General features: G+C 38.5%; 1 protein-coding gene across 2 annotated transcripts in view; it reads left to right on the forward strand.

The window, feature by feature from the left end:
* The window catches only part of Sytalpha (Synaptotagmin alpha), a 320680-nt gene that overhangs the window by 237847 nt on the left and 62729 nt on the right, over positions 1-20104 (forward strand). For both annotated transcript variants that reach the window (XM_083138489.1, XM_083138495.1), the window contains one exon: positions 6002-6183. In XM_083138489.1, coding sequence (XP_082994615.1) covers positions 6008-6183 — 176 coding nt within the window. In that variant the 5' untranslated portion in view covers positions 6002-6007. The remainder of the gene's footprint in view (positions 1-6001; positions 6184-20104) is intronic.

Below are 20104 nucleotides of genomic sequence, written 5' to 3' on the forward strand. Positions count from 1 at the left end.
GGTAAAGTTAAAGACAATTTAATTCATTAGGTAACTTGGAAAGTTTGCGGTCAACCTAACATGCAGGGTTTTGATTTAATCAATTGATTTTTACATACAACAGTTCATACAAAAGGGGTTACGAGTTTTACTGTAGCTGACAAATATTCCCAATAATATTTTTCAAATATATACAATGTTTAAATTTTTCCGCCAGGAAGTTTCTAACGGTTTTCAACCCGTTCTTTGTGCTATGCTTGGAATTTTTGTGGTGGCCATAGTGACTTCCTGAATGAAACTTTTGGTATAAATATTCAATATTCTACTTTTCTCTTCTAACTATATTCGTCGAGAAGGTAAATGTCAAAATTTAACTTCATAAAAGAAATAAATATAGCTTAATTCTCTATGATAAAAATACGACAAGGGGTTTACCGCGTTAAGACGATCGCCTCCAGATGATGACGTCTTGACTGAGCGCTATGGCCTGAACCTCAAGATGGTCTTGGATGAGCTCCCCATTTAGTATTTGCCATTGCTTTAAATAAATGAAATATTTTTTCGGATCTATTTTTCATCATATTTATTTGATGCTGCCATGATAATGAAGCATCAAAGTATACCCCTAGTTATTTTACTTGCGAAACAATTGGAATTTGTAATCTTCCAGGAATAATGTTTAAACTAATTGGATGACCCTTTTGCTTAAATACTACTATTTTAGAAGTTTGTAAAGATATTCATAAATTTTTGGTTATTGCACATAAATAGCCAAGATTTGTAGAATAAGGTTCGGTCATAACCTGCAAAAGAACATATATTGGCCAGTAATCAGACGTAATTCTGTTCCATAACAACGTCATCACTAACTCGAACTTTTTGACATAAATATTGTATTGCCTGTTTACCTTGTTTACGTAGCAGTTATCAGCTCTTAAAACACAAATCTCTTTCTGATTTGAGAGTGATGTAAACATTATTTAGTGTGAAGAAACAAATATGCGAACATATTTAAAACTGCAGATTTCACAATATGTGTATTTTAACCAAACGTGCCAAACGTGTTTTTCATTTGCACCATTTGTACAGTGGGATCCATGAATATTACCAAATTGTCCATGAATATTTTCAATAATTTTTCTCTTGCATTCTGTGTGTTTTTAAGCGATGGATTTTTATGTATGCTGGTGCAGAAGTTGTTAACAGCTTGTTTTGAGAATTCTTTTAATTCTTGAAGCTCTTATTGGGTGCACGAACATGTTGATGGTCAATTTGCACGGTAATACCCATGGATACCACTGTACTAGGACCTCCCTGATAACATAATGGCTAGCGCTTTTGCCCTGAAATCAGGGGGCTCCGGGTCTGATCCGCAAAGGCCGGTGCTTCGGATCTCAAACTGTAAGCCTAGTCCCAGTTGAGCTGTCGGAATCCGTGTCGCTTGCGCCAACTCATTTGCGCCGAGGGTTCTTATCGGTTCATTTCCGCCGTGACATATGTCAAGACCTTCCTTGGTGGGTTTTCCAACAATCCGGAGTGTCATTACCGCCGCGCGCACCTGTGTTTATGACTTTGCACAGCTGCAGCTGTGTTTATCTTCGATTGAAAAGGAAGGTGATTGTAAGATGAAAGTATATATGAGGGATCTACATTGGGAAATTCGTATTTATGTAAAACTGAGACTTGTAAGAGACGACAAGATGGCTGAGAATATGAAAATATCAATACATCGAAATGGACAAATGTGTTGAGTGTGTTCTTTCGAAGTACAGAAGCTCAGGCTATATTCGAGGATGCCTTCGAGCATTTGCATACCTACAAGAATTCAAATAACGTTTGTACTGTTCTTGTGCAAGTGTATCAAAATATTGTGTTTATATATACGTAGGTATAATACTTATATAATGTTTGCAAAAAATAACACTGTGTTTACAATGACGATTAACGATAAATGATTAATAGTTAATAGGCTGATTCTGATTTATGTATTTTGTGTTGTGGAATAAAATTGATACAAGTAATCCTGTGTAACGTTTTTTGAAATAAGTAAAGAAAAGTCATATTTGACTCTGTGGATAGGTAAACACAGCTGTGCAACGTCATAAACATACGTTTATGCACTATGCACCATGTGCCCATAAACACACGTGCGCGCGGCGGTGATGACACTGGATTGTGAGAAAACCAGCCAAGGAAGGTCTTGACATATGCCACGGCTGAAAGAACCGATAAGAAGCCTCGGCGCAAATGACTCGGCGGAAACGACACGACACCGATCTGTCGTAGTATAAAGTGGACTTAAAACGAACTTGCAGCACTAGCCACATTCAAACTATTGTTCCCGGTTTCGATTCCCTATGGGGACCCTTTCCATCATTGAATCCATATTAAACTGTGCTGCGTTCAAATTGGTTTTCCCGATCACAAATGGCTTAAAAACAACTTATGACCTAAAAGTTAAGATGCATATCATATCGTTGGATGATTGGCTGATCTTTCTTATGTTGTGTTTTATTATTTCACGTCGCTCCTCTGCTTTTGTTTTTAACGAGACAATCGGAATGAATCGTGGTTAGAGGCTATTGATGTGACAATCACAAAGTAGCAGTCAACTCATATCAAGGCCAGCATTGCGTGAAATGTCTGTGAGACAGTTGGAACCTGGAACCTTCGGTGGAGATGTGAGTCAACCATTCAACGGGCTTGTCCGCCTAGGATGTGTTCTGGAAGGGCCAACGCGGCCGCAGAAACCAGTCGTTTGCAGCAACACGCGCTGCTTTGCTCAGACTACTCGCTTTCTCCTCTTCTCCACCGTTATGCGCGGCGTGGCTCCACAGACTCCTAGGGTAGAGTAATACTGTAGTACTAGTTACCTCACTTGATCTGTGCTCTCCGAGAACTTTATGGCGAGTGAGAATTATTTGAAACTAGTTCAAACGATTGAATGAGGTCTAGAGCTTGATCTGCTCTGGAATTGTACTTATTCTTTTAAAACATATTTATAAAAACTGTTTTGAAATATCCATAAAATTGAACAAATAAAGAAACTAAAAATATTTTGTGAAAGTATTTTTTGTTAAAAGTAAACGTTTATGCAAATTTCACTTTAAAAAATTGAGAGCTACGTGAACTGTTCCAAAATGTAATGGTCCATGATTATACAAGGGTATTCGGGAAAATGCACACAAGTTACACATTCCGATTTTCTGTTGCTTGCTTTCGTGTAAGTCACACTGAATGAATTAGAGAAAATATTACGAGTTTCATTTTATATTGGGCACGTGCAAAGATTTTAAACAGTGAGAATCCAACATGCATATTAATGTTTACAAGAATAAACGTAAAATTTCATTTTTTGACTTAAATTCTTTTCCCGAACTACGTATATACGCATATGAAGGGCTCGGAGATAAACTACCTTAAGTGATATTTTGATCATTATTGAATTTCTTAAGCAGAAAGATTATTAGAAGCTACACTGCAGATAAATTTTTTCATGTTGTGTTTACCAATGCAAATTGCATGATATGGCAATTAGAAGCGAAAATTGAAGGATGACTCTTTTAACTTTGTAACTTTTTCATATTATGAAGGTTGAACGTTGTACTGCACCTCGCAAATCTAAAATGTTCCTGTGCCTCTGATTGATTATAGTGTTCACTAGCTGCTGCTTCGTATTTCCAACTTTTACGAGCCTACTCAGGTGGTAGTTTATTGCAAGCCAACATTTAGGATGAAATCGTTAAAGAGTTGGAGTGGGGAGAGTCGTGACATCCCTCAGCACACTCTCCTTGATAAGCTAAAGTGCTTGAAGTAAATTGCATTACCCCAAGAATCAACGTGCCCGAAGAGTTTAACGTGGAAACTACGTCACGGCTAAAAATTACTTTTTTTCATTCTCACTAATGGCCTCATCTAACCCGAAGGCCCTCGCCTCCTCCCCCTTTCGGATAATCAAGTTTCCTCCTCCTTCGGGAGCGATGAGAATTTTTCCCGATCTATTGTTATAATTTGGCCCTGTTGGCTGCTTCTTCGTCTCTATAACTGGCAAGATTAAGTTTCCGTATCATTTCCCGTTCCTCCCATGTCAATGGAGTCGTGGCTGTGTATCGATTTCTGGTTCACGGTGTCTTCTTTTACAGTGTGGACGTGTGGCGAGTTTGACGACAATGATGGGCGTAACTTGGGGCCTAATTTTGATGACTCAAAATCGAATTTAACTTTACGGGGACAGTCTCGAAAAGTTTTCCATCTCATAAAAAAAAGCGCTCAAGATAATTACCTAAATAACTGTGACATTTGCAAAATCACAAGTACAGTGTACTCTTTTCAATTCGAATTCGAAGGGGACATGGGAAAAGTTCGAATTATCCAAAATTCGAATTAACAAAAACATCACGTCATTAACGATGGTTTCAAGGAAAATAGACTATATATACAATATATAGGATAATAAGAACATGTTAGGTTTCATGTATATTTTACTCTATCATGGTAATCCTTTTTCAGGCATCTTTTAGTGGGCTAAAAAAGTTATTTGTTGCATTTCTATTTTTATGCTTAATATGTAGAATCTATATATTAAATAATATAAAATATTTCAAAATTATCTTCAATTTTATTTAATTTTGGAACTATTTGTATCTAACAAAGTAATTGCCTTACTTAATATATAATTTTAATGCTTATTGAGTTTAGAGAAAAAGGAAGTGAATATATTTATATAGAACAGAATTTAGAGGGAAACAATTGTGTTCTATATAATATGGGAGAATGAGAAAGATTATTAAGGAGGAAATATTTCGTGATATCATTTCTAATTATAATTTAATTTAATATAATTCATCTTATGTAATAATAAGAACCTCTCTTTATAGTATAAATTCAAGTTTTATTCTGGCTTAAATATTCTTAATTAAATTTCACATATGTATTTACTAAAGAGAGGTAAAATATTCCGCTAATTTCTGGTGGGTTGGTGGTTGCAGAGTTGGTTCGGTGGTTCCATTCGAATTAAAGAAGGCCCACTGTATTACTCTTTACTAATTTGTTTCTCAGGTTACAGGAGGTTAACAAAGGTAAGCTAGCTCTAACTTGTACATTTTAATAAACTTGAAAATTTGGGGGGTGGGGGTGCCACCGCCAAGTTTCGCCTGTGGCAACAATCGCCTCGCTAAAATATATAATATCAATTTTATGAACACACATCAGCTACTGTTTCTAGAGAACACTGACAGCTCTGTCTTGAGCTTTATTCGCTCAAATACAGAGCATTCCCTGACATTCGCTACGAGACTCGGCGGCAAGCGGGCCGGCATCAGCGCTTGTCTACATTACAACAAAGGATTTATCTTGTCGAGTATTAGTTACTTCGGAAAGAGCAATTGTTGAGAAGTGCGACGACGTTTTGCAAACGAAATTTCCTGATGTTCCCGTTTCACATAGGACCACTATATTAAACCTCGTAAAAAGTTTCGAGTAACAGGGTCAGTTCTGAATAAAAGTGGAAATAAAAATGGGGAAATAAAGTATACAAAGACAATCCGCACACCATCCGTGAGTTAAAAAGAGAGTATTGTACGAAAAATCGAGAGAATTACAGTAGACGAACTTGCACGTGTAAATGCCAATTTCCTTCGGAGATGCCAGGAATGTGTTGCAGCAGAGGGACATCATTTTCAACACCTTCTGTAGTCAAAGTTAGTACACAATATGAAAACTGTAATTTTAATAGCCGACTCTAGCGACTGTCGCTGACCCGTTCACCGGGAAAGACAAGCTCTGATGCCGGGCAGCTTGCCGCCGAGTCTCGTAGCGAATGTCAGGGAATGCTCTATATACCGATACATATTTATGCAAATACTGTTTTGCCCTCTACCGAAAAACTGAACAAACCTTTTCGTTTATCTAATGATTGACTTATTTTTAAGATGTTTAAAGGTAACTTTTCCTTCTTCTACTTGTGTTTTTGCAACTCTTTGGACACAGGTAGTAATATTTTATTTTCTTCTCTAATTTCCAGGCCACAATGTCGGAGGAATTCGACGCGGCAAGTTACTACACGGCTCTGTACGCCCTCATATCATTTCTACTGGTGATGTTGGTGGTCATGCTGCTGTACGTTGCCTGCTCCAAACGGTATCGGCTTAACTGGTTCGAGAGGAACCTGTTGGAACAGGCAGAAACGAAAGAGATGACGCAGAGGTGAGTGTATAAAAGATAACTTCCTTCTCTATTACTTCATTTCCGAGTGATAAATGCGAAATGTGTACGTTGAAGAATGTCCATTATACGCAATAGAAATTACTACTAAATTTTAGCATTTAAGTGTCGCAAATTTCATTAAACAATCGGACATTTGTTCAGTGAGGTACTTTATTTATAGTTTTAGAATTTAATTTCAATAAGGACATTTTATCTTTATATTTTAGAAATTATTTCGGTAACAATACTTTCTCATTTGACAAAAATATATAATAATATCCATCTGCACCTGAACCAAATTCATCTTGATGTAAAACCTTTGTCGTGCCGACAATGGAGTTGTATAGGATCCCAGGATATCTGCGCCGGAAGCTAAAGCTATTTCCGATTTCGATAATCGTCTAGAAATATACAGAATCTAGACAAATCTATTGTTGAGATAGTATCCAAGTGCAACAGGTGGTGATTACACAGAATCAGATATACGCTAAGACGGAGTTGTGGAAATATTATTTTGAAGAGATCTTTGTATTGAGATTGTGCTAGTGTCGTGGACGATAATAATGACATTGTATTGTTGTGTGCTTGTTAATAGTGATAAGGCCTCAATAAATCTTGAGAGTAAGACAAGAGATTACGTTTTCATTTTGGTCATCACGTCCTGGGAAAGCTCTAATCAGCCATAATTTTAAGGAGCTTCTCATAACCCTACCAGGCAAGGAGATTGGTTAGGCTACCGTGACGTAGTAATCATAACTCAGAAAGGAACGCCACAAAGAGAAAACAAATCTTGCTTTGTTATTGATTGAAGGCATCGTATTTTATCTTATTTGGCCTCAATGTTACTCGCACACCGTTAACACTATCAGGCACGCTCAGATATATTTTGGCAGTATCCATCCTAAAACCGTGTCGCAAGTAACGAACAACGCTGGCGCGTACGATCAAACTAATGAGAAGTTTACCCAGTCATCAGGAGACTTAGTACAGCCCTAATTACATGGTGATTATCGCATCCTTCAGCCTCCGTGAACTTGTTAACATCGTTCTAGAACCTCTTCAAATTCCTCGTTACTTAATCACTTTCATATATAGACGAGGGGCGATCTAAATGTAATTAATTGATCGTTCGACCTTGTGCGATAAGAAAAGAGCCTGTATTCCATTATACCTCGCTTCCATGAACGTTTGCAGAAAATTTGTAAGGAGAGAGAGGAGATCGAAATTAAAGAGTTATGTTACTAATAGGGATACACCTTTATCGAGAATCATGTGACGTCATTGAAGTATTTGAAGGGAAAGATTGAGAAAAAGGAAGATATAGAAATAGTGAGATAAATGAGAAAAGGTAGAGAGGGAGAGAGAGAAAACCAATGAGAAGTAGTGATATAAAGGAAAAGAGAGAGAGAGAGAGAGAGAGAGAGAGAGAGAGATATGTAAAAAAACATCGAGAAATAGAAAGATCAAGGAACAGATACAGATGGGGAGAAATAAAAAATATGTTAGAGAAATGCTGAGATAAATGCACAGACAGGGAGAGAGACAAAAAAGATAGAGAAATAGTGGGATGTAGGAAGAGACAGACAGAAGGAGAGTGAGTAAAAAAACGAGGAAGAGAAGAAAGGAATGGAGAGAGAGAGAGAGAGAGAGAGAGAGAGAGAGAGAGAGAGAGAGAGAGAGAACGTGACAAAAAGCTGAAGAGAAAAAGTAATGAAATAAAAAAAAAGAGAGGAATGTTGTAAGAAAGACGAAGATTTAGAAAAAAAGAACAAAAGATGGATAGGGGAATTGAGAACAATAATAAAGCAAGAAATAACAACACGAGTCGTAAGGAAGGATTATATATATAATATGTATATTCCAGATAGCTGAATCAACCCTCCCTTACACCTCTCTCAGTATGCGCCCATGCACTTCCTTGGCAATTTCAAGTATAGCAGTCGGTATCATTTATTCTGCAGTGATCATCTAGCGTAGACTAGGAAATACACGTAGAGACATAGGAATCTAGATAAGCAACATGGCTACCAGAGTGGGCTTAACAAGTACCTAATTTGTTGTACATACCGGGGAACATGTCAAATAACTTCTTCATTTGACAAATAGTATCGATAGGACGGTATAATTGAACTGTTCAAGTCAACATATAAATAGCCCGACCCTGTGGCCGAGTGGTTAGCACATCGCGCTGCGACGCCAAGGGTCCCGGGTTCGAATCCCGGTCGGGTATGGTTGTTTGTGAATGTCCATTTTCATCCATTTCATCATTTCATCACTCATACCCATCTTCGCAAATTAGCCAAGAGGCACAAAACGCGAAGTAAAATAAACTAAATCAATCAACATATAAATAGATAATTTCGTGGACTGGAGGAAGTACTTACTAATTTTCTGTGTAATCGAATATTTCATATCCTAATCAATGTCTCTGTCTGCCAATGCGAGTCAAACAATTAACAGTTGATATGATATTGACCAAACATAAAAATAGAAATATATTGATAGTATTCTGTAATGTTTATATAGACGTAAAATATGTAAGTGTAGCACGTACCTAGTTATTGGGTGTTACTTTAGGAGTTGTCGTGCGCAGAGGTGGAACTGATGGGGCTGCCCCCTCCCCCTTCCTGAAATTTTGAGAAAATCAAAATTATCAAATGAAAGCCAAAAATAACTCGAGAGAAAACAAAGTGGTAAATGCAAACTACCTTTAAAATGACCCCCAATTACTATTTTTGTCTTTGAACAAATTTTTGAACGAAGGTTGCGAGCTATGTGATATTTAATTTTACAATTCCAGCTCCCTCCGAAAAATAATCCTGCATACGCCAGGAAGATTACCATACAGAGGAAGATTACGTAATCGTGCTTGAAAATTTTCGCAGGAATACCAACATAACAACAAGAAAGAAAACAACTCCGGGCTGCTGCACCACTCCTAAGGGTTAAATTTGAAATCTCAATGTGAATCGATACAAAATCTTCAGGGATACGCCAGCAAATTATAATATTTAAATAATAATAAATTTCTGACAAAAATGATACTATTTAATATTTAATAATGTCACTCGAATTAAAAAATGTCTATCTCTGGTTTTCGGGAGCTGAAATCTGAAGCTGTAGGAAGGAAGGGTGAAGTGCTAATAATATCCATGGCCTCCTTGAGTTGAAAACAACGCAAGCATTAAATGCCTCGCACTTCATTCGTGGCAGTTTGAGGTGCTTTATTGTTAACATATTAAAATCGGGAGTGCTTTTTATTCAAGAAAAGAAAAATTGGCTAAAGATATCCAAGCAAGTTATCGTGAATATTTTCGTAAATACTTCACATGAGATCTATGACAATAATTTTTACTTTTTTGTAACCCCCTTAGGATTATGTTAAGCCCCTGATTTGACGTTTTCATTCAAATTGTAACGTTTAACTATAATTTAAAGCCTGGTAAAAACAGAATGTTTTAATTTTTTTGTCCGCAAACATTGGCATTTTCCATATTTTTTCTCACTTCTTTTTATTACATTTTCCGTATCTACCCCTTCAAGCTCGAGACCCCGGGCGGTTGCCCACTTCGCCCACCCCTTGCTACGCCACTGGCCAGAAGTATTTGACCGTAATAAACTCGCTGCGGTAACGATCAATCACATAAATGAATACAGATGAAACGAATTTGAAGGCATGCGTAATGTAGCAGAAGGTATACGCTAATGAGTGAAGCTGGGACTAGTCTGTGTCGCTTTAATGTCATGTTTTTACAATGTGGTATGTTCGTGTCGCACACGTTGAGATCTATGTATAAAACAGGATCCGAGACACAGATTTCACCACCAGATGGTCGACATTTTGCTGACATTTTCAAATCCCTATCTAGGCCACATGTTCGGAGATAAAGAAACGAAAATCTTGAATGTTTTAGGGAATCACTTAAGTTGTAAGTTTTTCACAACAAAACTTTATATTTGGTTGTTTTTGATGATCTGTTGCTAAAATGGGTGCATGTCACCAGTATTGTAACCACGATAAACTGCAACAAATTCAGATGGTTTAATTTGAAATTCATACAGGTAAGAGACATTCTCGTGTTGCATCAGACTGAAATGCGTCAAAACGTTTCAAACTTTAAACATACAAAACCCAGGAAAATACACTTGGAATGGTTGATGTACAGCAGACATAATTTAGGAGTGAAGCCTACATTTTGCCATCTTCCCTGCATTCAATGTTGTGTGTATTTTGGGTAAAAGTGGATCAAAAAGGGACGTAATGATTCCCGTCATTTCCACCGGGACGCACCACTAAACACATGTCAGTAAAATACGTCATCTACTTTGAAGTCTCCACATGCTATATTCGTGTGTTTTTTCTAATCAATTCGCGCTCACATATGGTCTTGATTCACCCGCGGGCTCCATTGTCAACTGTTGCGAATGTTCAATTGAATGACTGTACTCCTAAGGGAAAAATTCTGTGTGCGCCTCGCGGTAAAAGCAGTGTTGCCAGCCCTGTAGAAAATATTATTTTTTTCTTATTTAAAGTTAACTTCGACACAGCAGTGTGGTATTTTATACAATAATCATTGGACAGCTAAAGTATGTAGAAGGATTTATGATTTTGTTGAACCTGAATAACTTACATATTTGATTTCCTCAAAGAGTTCTTTTTTTTCTGAGTGTAAAACGGATGTTGTATGTAACATTATTTTTTTAAAAAAGGGAAACACAGTGGAAAACAATTGGAGAGAACACATTGTTGTGCGGGGTTGTAAGGGGTGACCGTCTCTGAAGGCACTCAACTGTTAACCTCTCTTCCACGTAGTACAACCTGGGCTTCTATTTTTGTAGGCTAACGAGGCTCTGTCGTACCCATGTGGAGCTTCGTATTTTGTCGTCCATATGTTTTTGCGTGTGTGCTATCACTCATCTTATACTATCACCAGTCATCCCATCGTCGCCAAAAGTCACATATAAGCGACGTAAAATAAACTAAATCAACAGCAAAAGAAAATATTGTGTAAACCCAGGGTTTACACAGCAATTCACTTTTGGAAATTACTTTACCTTACTACTATACGAAAATACTACCGGCTCCGTGGTCGAGCAAGTTTGGTGGTCGACACTGGTACTCGCCACCGAAGTTCCCGGGTTCGAATCTTCGCCTGGGGATGGGTGTTCCTTGTGAGTGTTCCTTCATCACTCGTCGCCATCGTCGCGATTAACCAAAAGTAGAAGAAAAGTAACAAAAATGCAAATATAAGGGGAGATACTTGATCTTCATTGTAGATTTGGTGTCATTTTGCCACATCAGTCAAGAGCTGTCTCCCACTGGATTGATTGAATGATTGATTTGCTTTATTTTACTTCGCTTCTTGTGCCACTTTTGGCTAATTTGCGAAGATAAGGATGAGTGATGACATGATGAAACTGATGAATGGACACTCACAAACATCCATTCCCAGGCCAGGATTCGAACCCGAGACCCCTGGCGTCGTAACGCGATGTGCTAACCACTCCCCCACGGGGGCCGGTCCACTGGGTTGATGATATTGATGCAACTTCAAGAAATAGATATTTAGATAAGAGAATTTTGGAAACGCGTCTTGATGTGGAACTAGGTTGCGGCACCGTGTTCAGAATTTGCTATTTAATTTACTAGTTCATTTCATAGCGAAGGGAAAGTTTCTAAATATCCAAGCCTTGGTGGTAAGAATATGCAACGATCTGTTGGCAAATGTTTACCCGTGTTCACCAATTCTAACAGTCCCTGGAGGCAGGTGCCAGGTTGGTCGTTCTACTCTCGACCTTCTCCCGAATGCAAGATTCCGGGGACCTCAGGAACAACCTTTCTTGATGGGAATTCCGATTCCAGGCAGCCCGGAGGTTCCCAACGGCACCGGGTGGACCATTTCTCTCAGTTTCCATGGCAACCGGCTTCCCGTATTCCTCACCTGAAAAATGGCCCTGCGAATCAAACGGCTCATGTTCCGGAATAGAATCACGGAGACGTTGTGATGGTAATTGGTCGCTTTTGCAAGTTGGGGAAGAAAATAAAGTTTTTATCTTCCTTTCCCTGAAACTTTTTACTGTCTGTTGTGCGAAAAGCCCTCCTGTTTCCGCCCCAAGAATCCTGAATGCTGCGAAAGAGATTTCGACTTGTGAACCTTGACGGAAAATTTAATTGAGGAAGCAAGCCATGAACGTTCAATTGGGCATGGAAGAGGGGGGACATAAAAGGTGACAAATGACGAATTAGCGTTTTTGATTAATTTTAACTCTTTCTGGATCTTAATATTACTACTAACGAACGAATTATTGCCATTATTGATATTTTCCAGTGCCTGAATAGTAAGGAACGTAACAGGAATGTTAGAATTGGAGCAGGATGATGTTCGCTATTCACAATTCCTTCTTTTATTATACCGGGAGTCTGTGGAGCAAGCGAACGCAAACAAGTCTCCGCGCAAGTAGTGACTCGAGAGGGCTCGACCAATGAACTCGTGAAATGGGAAGTGAGGAAAGGAAGAGAAAAATGCGACTACAGTTACCAGCTATTGCGTACTGCTACGCGCAGCCCATTAGCTTTCTACCTTTCTCTATCGTTATGCGCGGCCTTGCTCCACAAATCCCGGGGCAGGGTATAATTAGTTTCGATTGGTTTATTTAACTTTGCTTTTCTGCCAGTTTTGGCTAATCGCGGCAATGAGAATGAATGGATTAGTTTAAATTGATTAAACGATCGCAATGAAAGCCACAGAAAATTATACCGGGCGGTAGAGCAGCTTCGTTTGCCTGCAAGAATTCAGTTTTCAGAATGTGTTACGTGTCAGTTTCGGGTTCGAGTCTCGATTCAGGCATGGGTGTTTCTTTGTAGTGCCCATTCATGAAATTCTATGCAATCATTAGAGTGTAATTTTTGTCTTCTTATTCCTTTGTTATTGCAAAATAGCATTTAGTGATTCGAATTTCTTCCACCTAAGGTATCAGCAGTCTTCGAATCGAAAGGGAGATATGTCCCAATTGAAGTGGAGCTGTTTGCCAATTGAAAGAGACATGTTGTGCTGAAGGTGCAAGACATGTATGGGATATCATGCAGTGCATCAAGTATTACAGGAAGCAAGTTGAAACGAAGAAACGTAATCCAACGTTATGCGTTTCTAGTAAAGTTTGCAAACCCGTGTCACTTATAACTTCGTTGAATTACTTCCCTTGCCTTCTCACACGCAAAAGTGCCGTTTGAGCACATTTTATGCACAGATAGGCTAATCGAGACTGAACCCACAGTTTAAAGTGGGATCCGAATCACTGCAATGTGCCTCCACCGGGTATCGAACTCGTTACACTTTGACTACGTCAATACGCCATTGGAGAGAGACTCACAAAGAAAGGATGGTAAAGCTCACAACGGAAGCATCTTCTTCAGTGCCTTGTCCTGAAACATAGACTGTTTCATTCGTGGGAAACTTGAGAGAGCAAGGAGCAAATATACAGATGGTTCCGAATACTTTGTGCCCTTGGTTTGGGGGTTGGGTGTGAAACGTAGAGCTACAAAGACATGAGAAATAGTCGAGTTTAGCAAAGAGCTGTACAGTGTCTCTCAAAAGTTTTAGGACAACGACATTTTGAACTAGGCAACCCAATTTACACAAGGCGTTGGTGGGTTGCGTGGTTAACAAATAAATGAATTGACACACGTTCAAAGGGATACTTTCATGTAGTTATAAGATCGTGAATTATGATACTCTAACGATAATTGAGTACTGCTTCAAAGACATTGACAAATATTAATTAAATAACTATTTATATTTGTGGCAATTCAGGACATACTAATTTTACCCCTTTTCCCACTCGAGTTTAATGCAAGGATACCTCCGCAAATATCGAATGAAAAGTTCTCATCATGTGTAATTCTCCATTAAATGTTTTCGCCGAGTCGTACTACCTTCGTTTTCTTTGTTACAAACAAGTATTGTTCGCACATTACATGTAGGAGGAGAGTTGCATCTACATTTCACATTGGTCAGCCCCTTCTACTTACTTTCAGGAGCGAAAGCTTGTAGGGTTGTGTATACCGTTCAGGACTGTCAATCTGATGGTCGTAGGTTCAAACCCTTTCAAAAATTTTCGTACGTTTTAGACCTTTCCCATTGTGTTCAATGTCCACGCCGTGTGAAACGGAATGATTCAGTTTGGAATTAACGATGGGGGGAGGGGAAATATTAAATTACCAAATCTCAATTTCAACGAACCGAGAAGTGGACCAAAATTGGATAAATATTAAAATTATATTCATGTTTTTAGTGATATAATCGCAGGTAAAATCAAAGATCTTACATGGAAGATTTTATCTTGCTCTGAACTAAGCCAAAAGGCATTTTGAACCGATCTAATACATTCTCCAATACATTTCAAAATGTTATTGAATGTTTCATGTCGATAATTTGACCAATGCATCAATTCTTGACGCTGAGACGATATTTTCTGCAACTACCTCTTTTCTTCAGTCCCTTCTGTTCTTCTCTTCTCCTTCTCCTCTCCCCTGCTTCTGTTCTGCTTTTATCTCATATCGCCTTCCCTCCTTTTCTTGCATCTTATCTCCATCCCACTCATCTCCAATCCTCGTATCTCTTTTCCTGTCTTAGATTCCCGACTCCACTGCACTCTTCTCCTCTTCTTTTCGTTCTTCTCTCCTTTACTCTACTCTCCACTCTCCTCTTCTCGTCTCCTCTTCTCTCATCTCGTTTTCCTCCTCTTTTCTCTCCTTTGCTCCATTTTCCTCATCTCTCCTATAATCTTCTTCCATTCTCCTCACTACATCTCCTCTCCTCGTCCTTCCTCTCTTTCTTCTCTCCTCTACTTTTCCTCTTCTCCTTTCGCTTTCTCTTTCTCCTGTTCTTTGTCGCCTCTCGTTTTCTCTCACCTCTTTTCCTTTCTGTAGACTCATCACCGATGAAATACTAGAGAACCTATTTCTTTTATTTGAGAAAGAATTTTGTCACTTGCGATATAATAGTGATATTTTTAATAATTTTATACAATAAAACTTGTTTTTATTTCTTTCGCGGATTTTATAAATATCTATTGTGCATGTGGCAACCCTGAAATTGAGCCTAACGCAACCCACCAACGCCTTGTGTAAATTGGGTTGCCTAGTTCAAAATGTCGTTGTCCTAAAACTTTTGAGAGACACTGTACAATAATTTCTTATTTATGAGTCACAAATTAACCATACAAGGAACAAGCAATTTTAAAAGTTAATTTTTATGTTAACTGGTACCAGATAGGTCCAAAAATAAATTAATTCTATACTGCTGGACAAAAAAAACAGGACACTTGCATTTTTTGTGATAACGTATAAATTCTGATTCGAAGGCTAAGTAAATGTTGCAGAAATTATTGGAAATAAGAAATCCTGAATATATTCAACAGAAAGCAAATTAAAATTTATTGTTAATAAGTTAAATTAGAACATAAACGAAATTTACAGAAAACTACCAAAAAAAATCTTAGCAATATATTTTTTTTTAATATTGTTTACTGGTACTGGTGGGGTCTAATAGCGGGTGTTACCTCCCCTGCCATCAATTACAGCTTGTAACCGCCGTGGCATACTTCGAATAAGGTTGGCAATCACTTCTTGGTCCAATTGCTCCCATTCTTCTTGAATAGCACGTCTTAGCTCTTCAATTGTTTCTGGAACTATTGTGCTGTTTTTGATATGTCGTTTCAGTTGATCCCAGACGTGCTCTATCGGATTTAGGTCCGGACTTTGTGGTGGCCATTCTAATCGCGTAATCGCAACTTCGTCCAAGTACTCCGTGACAATATTCGCAACGTGAGGACGCACATTGTCATGCATAAAAACAAAGTCCGGGCCTATGAATGGTGCATATGGTACTACATGATCTGCCACACATTCTGTAATATACCTGCAAGCTGCCATTGCCTCATTATCTACAAGAACCAACTCTGTACGTCCTTGTAAAGAGATACCTCCACAGACCATGACACCACCACCTCCAAAGGGTGTTATTTCAACGAAACAACATTGTGCATAACGCTCATTAGGTCTTCTATACACATGTTCAAGCCCGTCTGATGAACGTAGGTTGAATTCTGACTCATCAGAGAATAAAACCTTTTCCCACTGCTCCACATTCCAACGTAAGTGTTTTGTAGAAAATTCCAGTCTTCGCTTCCGGTGACGTGCTAACAACCTGGGACCTGCAGCCGGCCTCCGAGATGATAAACCACTTTCATTCAGTCTTCTACGAACTGTTCGTGAAGAAACCACAGTTCTATGAACATTTCTCAAATGCTGTGCCACAATATTTGAAGTCGTACGATGGTCTCTTAAGACTATGATACGCATTAAACGATCTTCCCGTGCTGTTGTGCATCGTTTCTGACCAGAACCCGGTCTTCTACCATAGGAACCGGTTGCGTCATACCGTCTGAGACCTTCATGGATAGTACTTCGTGCTATATTTAGCACCCTAGCAATATAGTGTACACTACGACCATCATCGCGAAGAGCTACTGCTTTTACACTACCTCTTCACGTCTCATTTTCAAGCTAGCAGCAAACTTACAATACACTTGCAAGAAAAATACCAGCAATGACAATGTCAATAATATCTGTTACTATGGTTACTATGAACCAAAATTCATGGCTCTCTAGACATTAAACAAAATAACATCAACAGGAATTGAAAATCAATAAATTAAAACAAAATTGCATGAAATTAATTTTGAGCCTACTAAGTGTTCCAAATAAGTAAATACGAGTAAATAAATAAATAAATAGATAAATAATAAACTGAAAACTGTGGAAAATGTTCAATAATGAATGTTCAATTGTTCAATACTTAACTGAGAGCGTAATTCATAAGTAATTGCAATTCAGATGTCAAATATTAAGGTGTCCGGTTTTTTTTGTCCAGCAGTATATTTGAATTTTGTTACAAAAACAATAGAGCGTTGAGTAAAGAAAGAGAACAGGACGTCACTTCAAGCTATCCATGATATCATTTCAGCATGTAGAATATTACATACTCCAGGATTGCTTTTATATTCGTGTTTTAATTAACAACCAGGTTTTGTGTGAGTGTGTGTGTGAGTGTGCGCGACTAAGTGTGCAATTATATTTCGTTACTTCATACTTCTCGGAGGAAGAAAGAAATCGGCAGATTTCTCTTTTTATTACAAGTCCCTTTAATTAAAAGAAATGTTAATTGCGTTACATTTCATATTGAAGGCACGGATCTCTATTATATAACATGTCAAACGAGCTTTATTTTTACTTTGGCTTTAGAGAAAATTCATCATGAATTAAAACGTGCTCTCATGTCAAGAGGCTTATTAAAAAGAATGCTCGAAAATGCCAAATTAACAGGAAAACTGTACAAGCGCTCTCTTTGTTGTATTCAAACCCTAGATTTAAAAGGCGAGGACGTATATAGCGACCCCTTCTATGTCTGGAAAATGATAAGCCTATTTTTATTATTTCTGCCAAGCTTTTTTTTCTCTTTTTCCATTCACAGTATAATATTCACATTGTAAGTAAGTTTGATTTTTAATTCTATAGATGCAAAGATATTCGTTGATTTACATCCACTAGTCAGGCCCTTCCTAATGGTGTATTGGTAACGTCATCGAATTGCAATCAAGGGGTCCCGGGTTCGATACCAGATGGACGTACATGGTGGTTTGGATCCCACTTTAAACTGTAGTTCCAGTCCCGATTATCCCATGCATAAAATGGGCTTAGAACAACTACTTAACTACGAGGGTCACTATTTATATTTTGAGCCTTGGCAACACTGATTGAAGTTAGGCGAGATTTGACGTTTGCACGGAATCGTCTGGCATTATTGACCATAACGTACTTCAAATGTTTTGTCAATAGCTTCATTTGTGTTGTTTATGTTGCCTTGGAGATTGCGCGACAACAATAAAATGGAATTAACTCGTGAACATTTTCGTGCGATGATTTTTACGATTTTCGACGTGGATTATCAAGAGAAGAGTGCATCGATCAACTTACTTCCACATTTGGCGATGAAGCCCCATCCTTTGCCACTGTGAAACCCTGGTATAACGAATTTAATCGTGGCCGCCATTCGCTCACCGACGAGATTCGCGAAGGTCGTCCAAAATCAGTTGTTTTTTGTTCAAGAAAACATTGATGCTGTGCAAAACCTAATACTGCAAGATCGTCATGTGACATACTGTGAGATTGAGACAACCATAGGCATTAGTTCCACCAGCATATATAAAATATTACATGATCATTTAGCTATGAGAAAGGTATGTTCTCGTTGGATCCCACACAATTTGACAAAAACTCAAAAAGACGCTCGCGTCAATTGGTGCAAACAAATGCTCAATAAATATAATCGTGGTGCTTCAAAACACGTATATAAGATTGTAACAGGTGACGAATCATGGATATATGCATATGAGCCGGAACGTAAACAGCAGTCGACTGTATGGGTGTTTCAAGATGAACGCAATTCAACAAAAGTTGTTCGCGCTCGAAGCACATCGAAACAAATGGTCGCCTGTTTTTTTCGGGGAAACTAGTCATGTGGCAACTGTGCCTTTAGACCTCTGAATGGTACACAACAATTTGTTTGCCAGAGGTCTTCGGTTAAATACGGAAAACAAACAAACGCCGTCGGATCATTCTTCATCAAGACAATGCCAGCTGTCACACACCTCGTCTAACAACCGAATTTATGAACAGTCAAAAAATAGAATTGATGGGTCATCCGCTGTACAGTCCTGATTTGGCATCCAATGACTTCTTGTTCCCTAATGTCAAGAATAAATTGCGTGGACAACGATTTTCGTCGGCGGAAGACGCCGTTGATGCGTTCAAAAACCATATTATGGAGGTGTCTCAAGAAGATTGGAAAAACTGCTTTGACAAATGGTTCGAACGAATGCAAAAGTGTATTGACCATAAAAGAGAATACTTCGAAAAACAATAAAGCAGTTTTCAATGCCAAATTCCTGTTTTTTCATTGTTAGGCTCAAAATATAAATAGTGACCCTCGTACTACTTTGTAACGTGAACACTGATACCTCTTCAAATCGAAAACTGGTTCCTCTTCAATTCGAACACTGGCCCTCTTCAATCCCAAGACTGGCCCCTCTTCAATCCCAAGACTGGCCCCTTTTCAATCCCAACGCTGGCCCCTCTTCAATCCCAACACTGGTCCCTCTTCAATTCCAACACTGGTCCCTCTTCAATTCCAACACTGGTCCCTCTTCAATTCCAACACTGGTCCCTCTTCAATTCGAACACTAACCCCCTTCAATTCGAACGCTGCTCCCTATTTAATTCGAACACTGATCCCTATTCAATTCGAACACCATTATCCGTTAATCAAACACTGCTCCTCTTCGATTCGATCACAACTTTCCTCCTTTTCGAATACCACCTTCCCTTGTATTCGAACATCAGTTTGCTTCCATTCGAACACCTTCACCTGTATTTTTATACTGCTTTCGTTCAAATCGAATACTATCTTCTTTCAATTTGACCGCTCTAACATTTCAATTCGATCACTTCTGCCCTTAAATTTGTACACCCCATGCACCACAGCTACTTTTAATTCGAACATTGCTTCTCTTCAATTCAATTCTGTACTTCTACCTTTAAGTGTTCAAAAGCCGTTCCCCTTCAATTCGAGCATCTTTCTCCTTCAATTTGAACACAAATTACCTATATTTCGAACATTGCTTCCCTTCAGTTCGAACCCTGCTTCCCTTCAGTTCGAACACTGCTTCCCTTCAGTTCGAACACTGCTTCCCTTCAGTTCGAACATTGCTTCTCTTCAGTTCGAACACTGCTTCCCTTCAGTGCGAACACCGTTTCCCTTTGGTTCGAACACCGTTCCCCTATAGTTCGAACGCCGCTTCC

The sequence above is a fragment of the Lepisma saccharinum genome, chromosome 1 (genome assembly GCF_977018435.1).
Source record: "Lepisma saccharinum chromosome 1, izLepSacc3.1, whole genome shotgun sequence".
NCBI lineage: Eukaryota > Metazoa > Arthropoda > Insecta > Zygentoma > Lepismatidae > Lepisma > Lepisma saccharinum.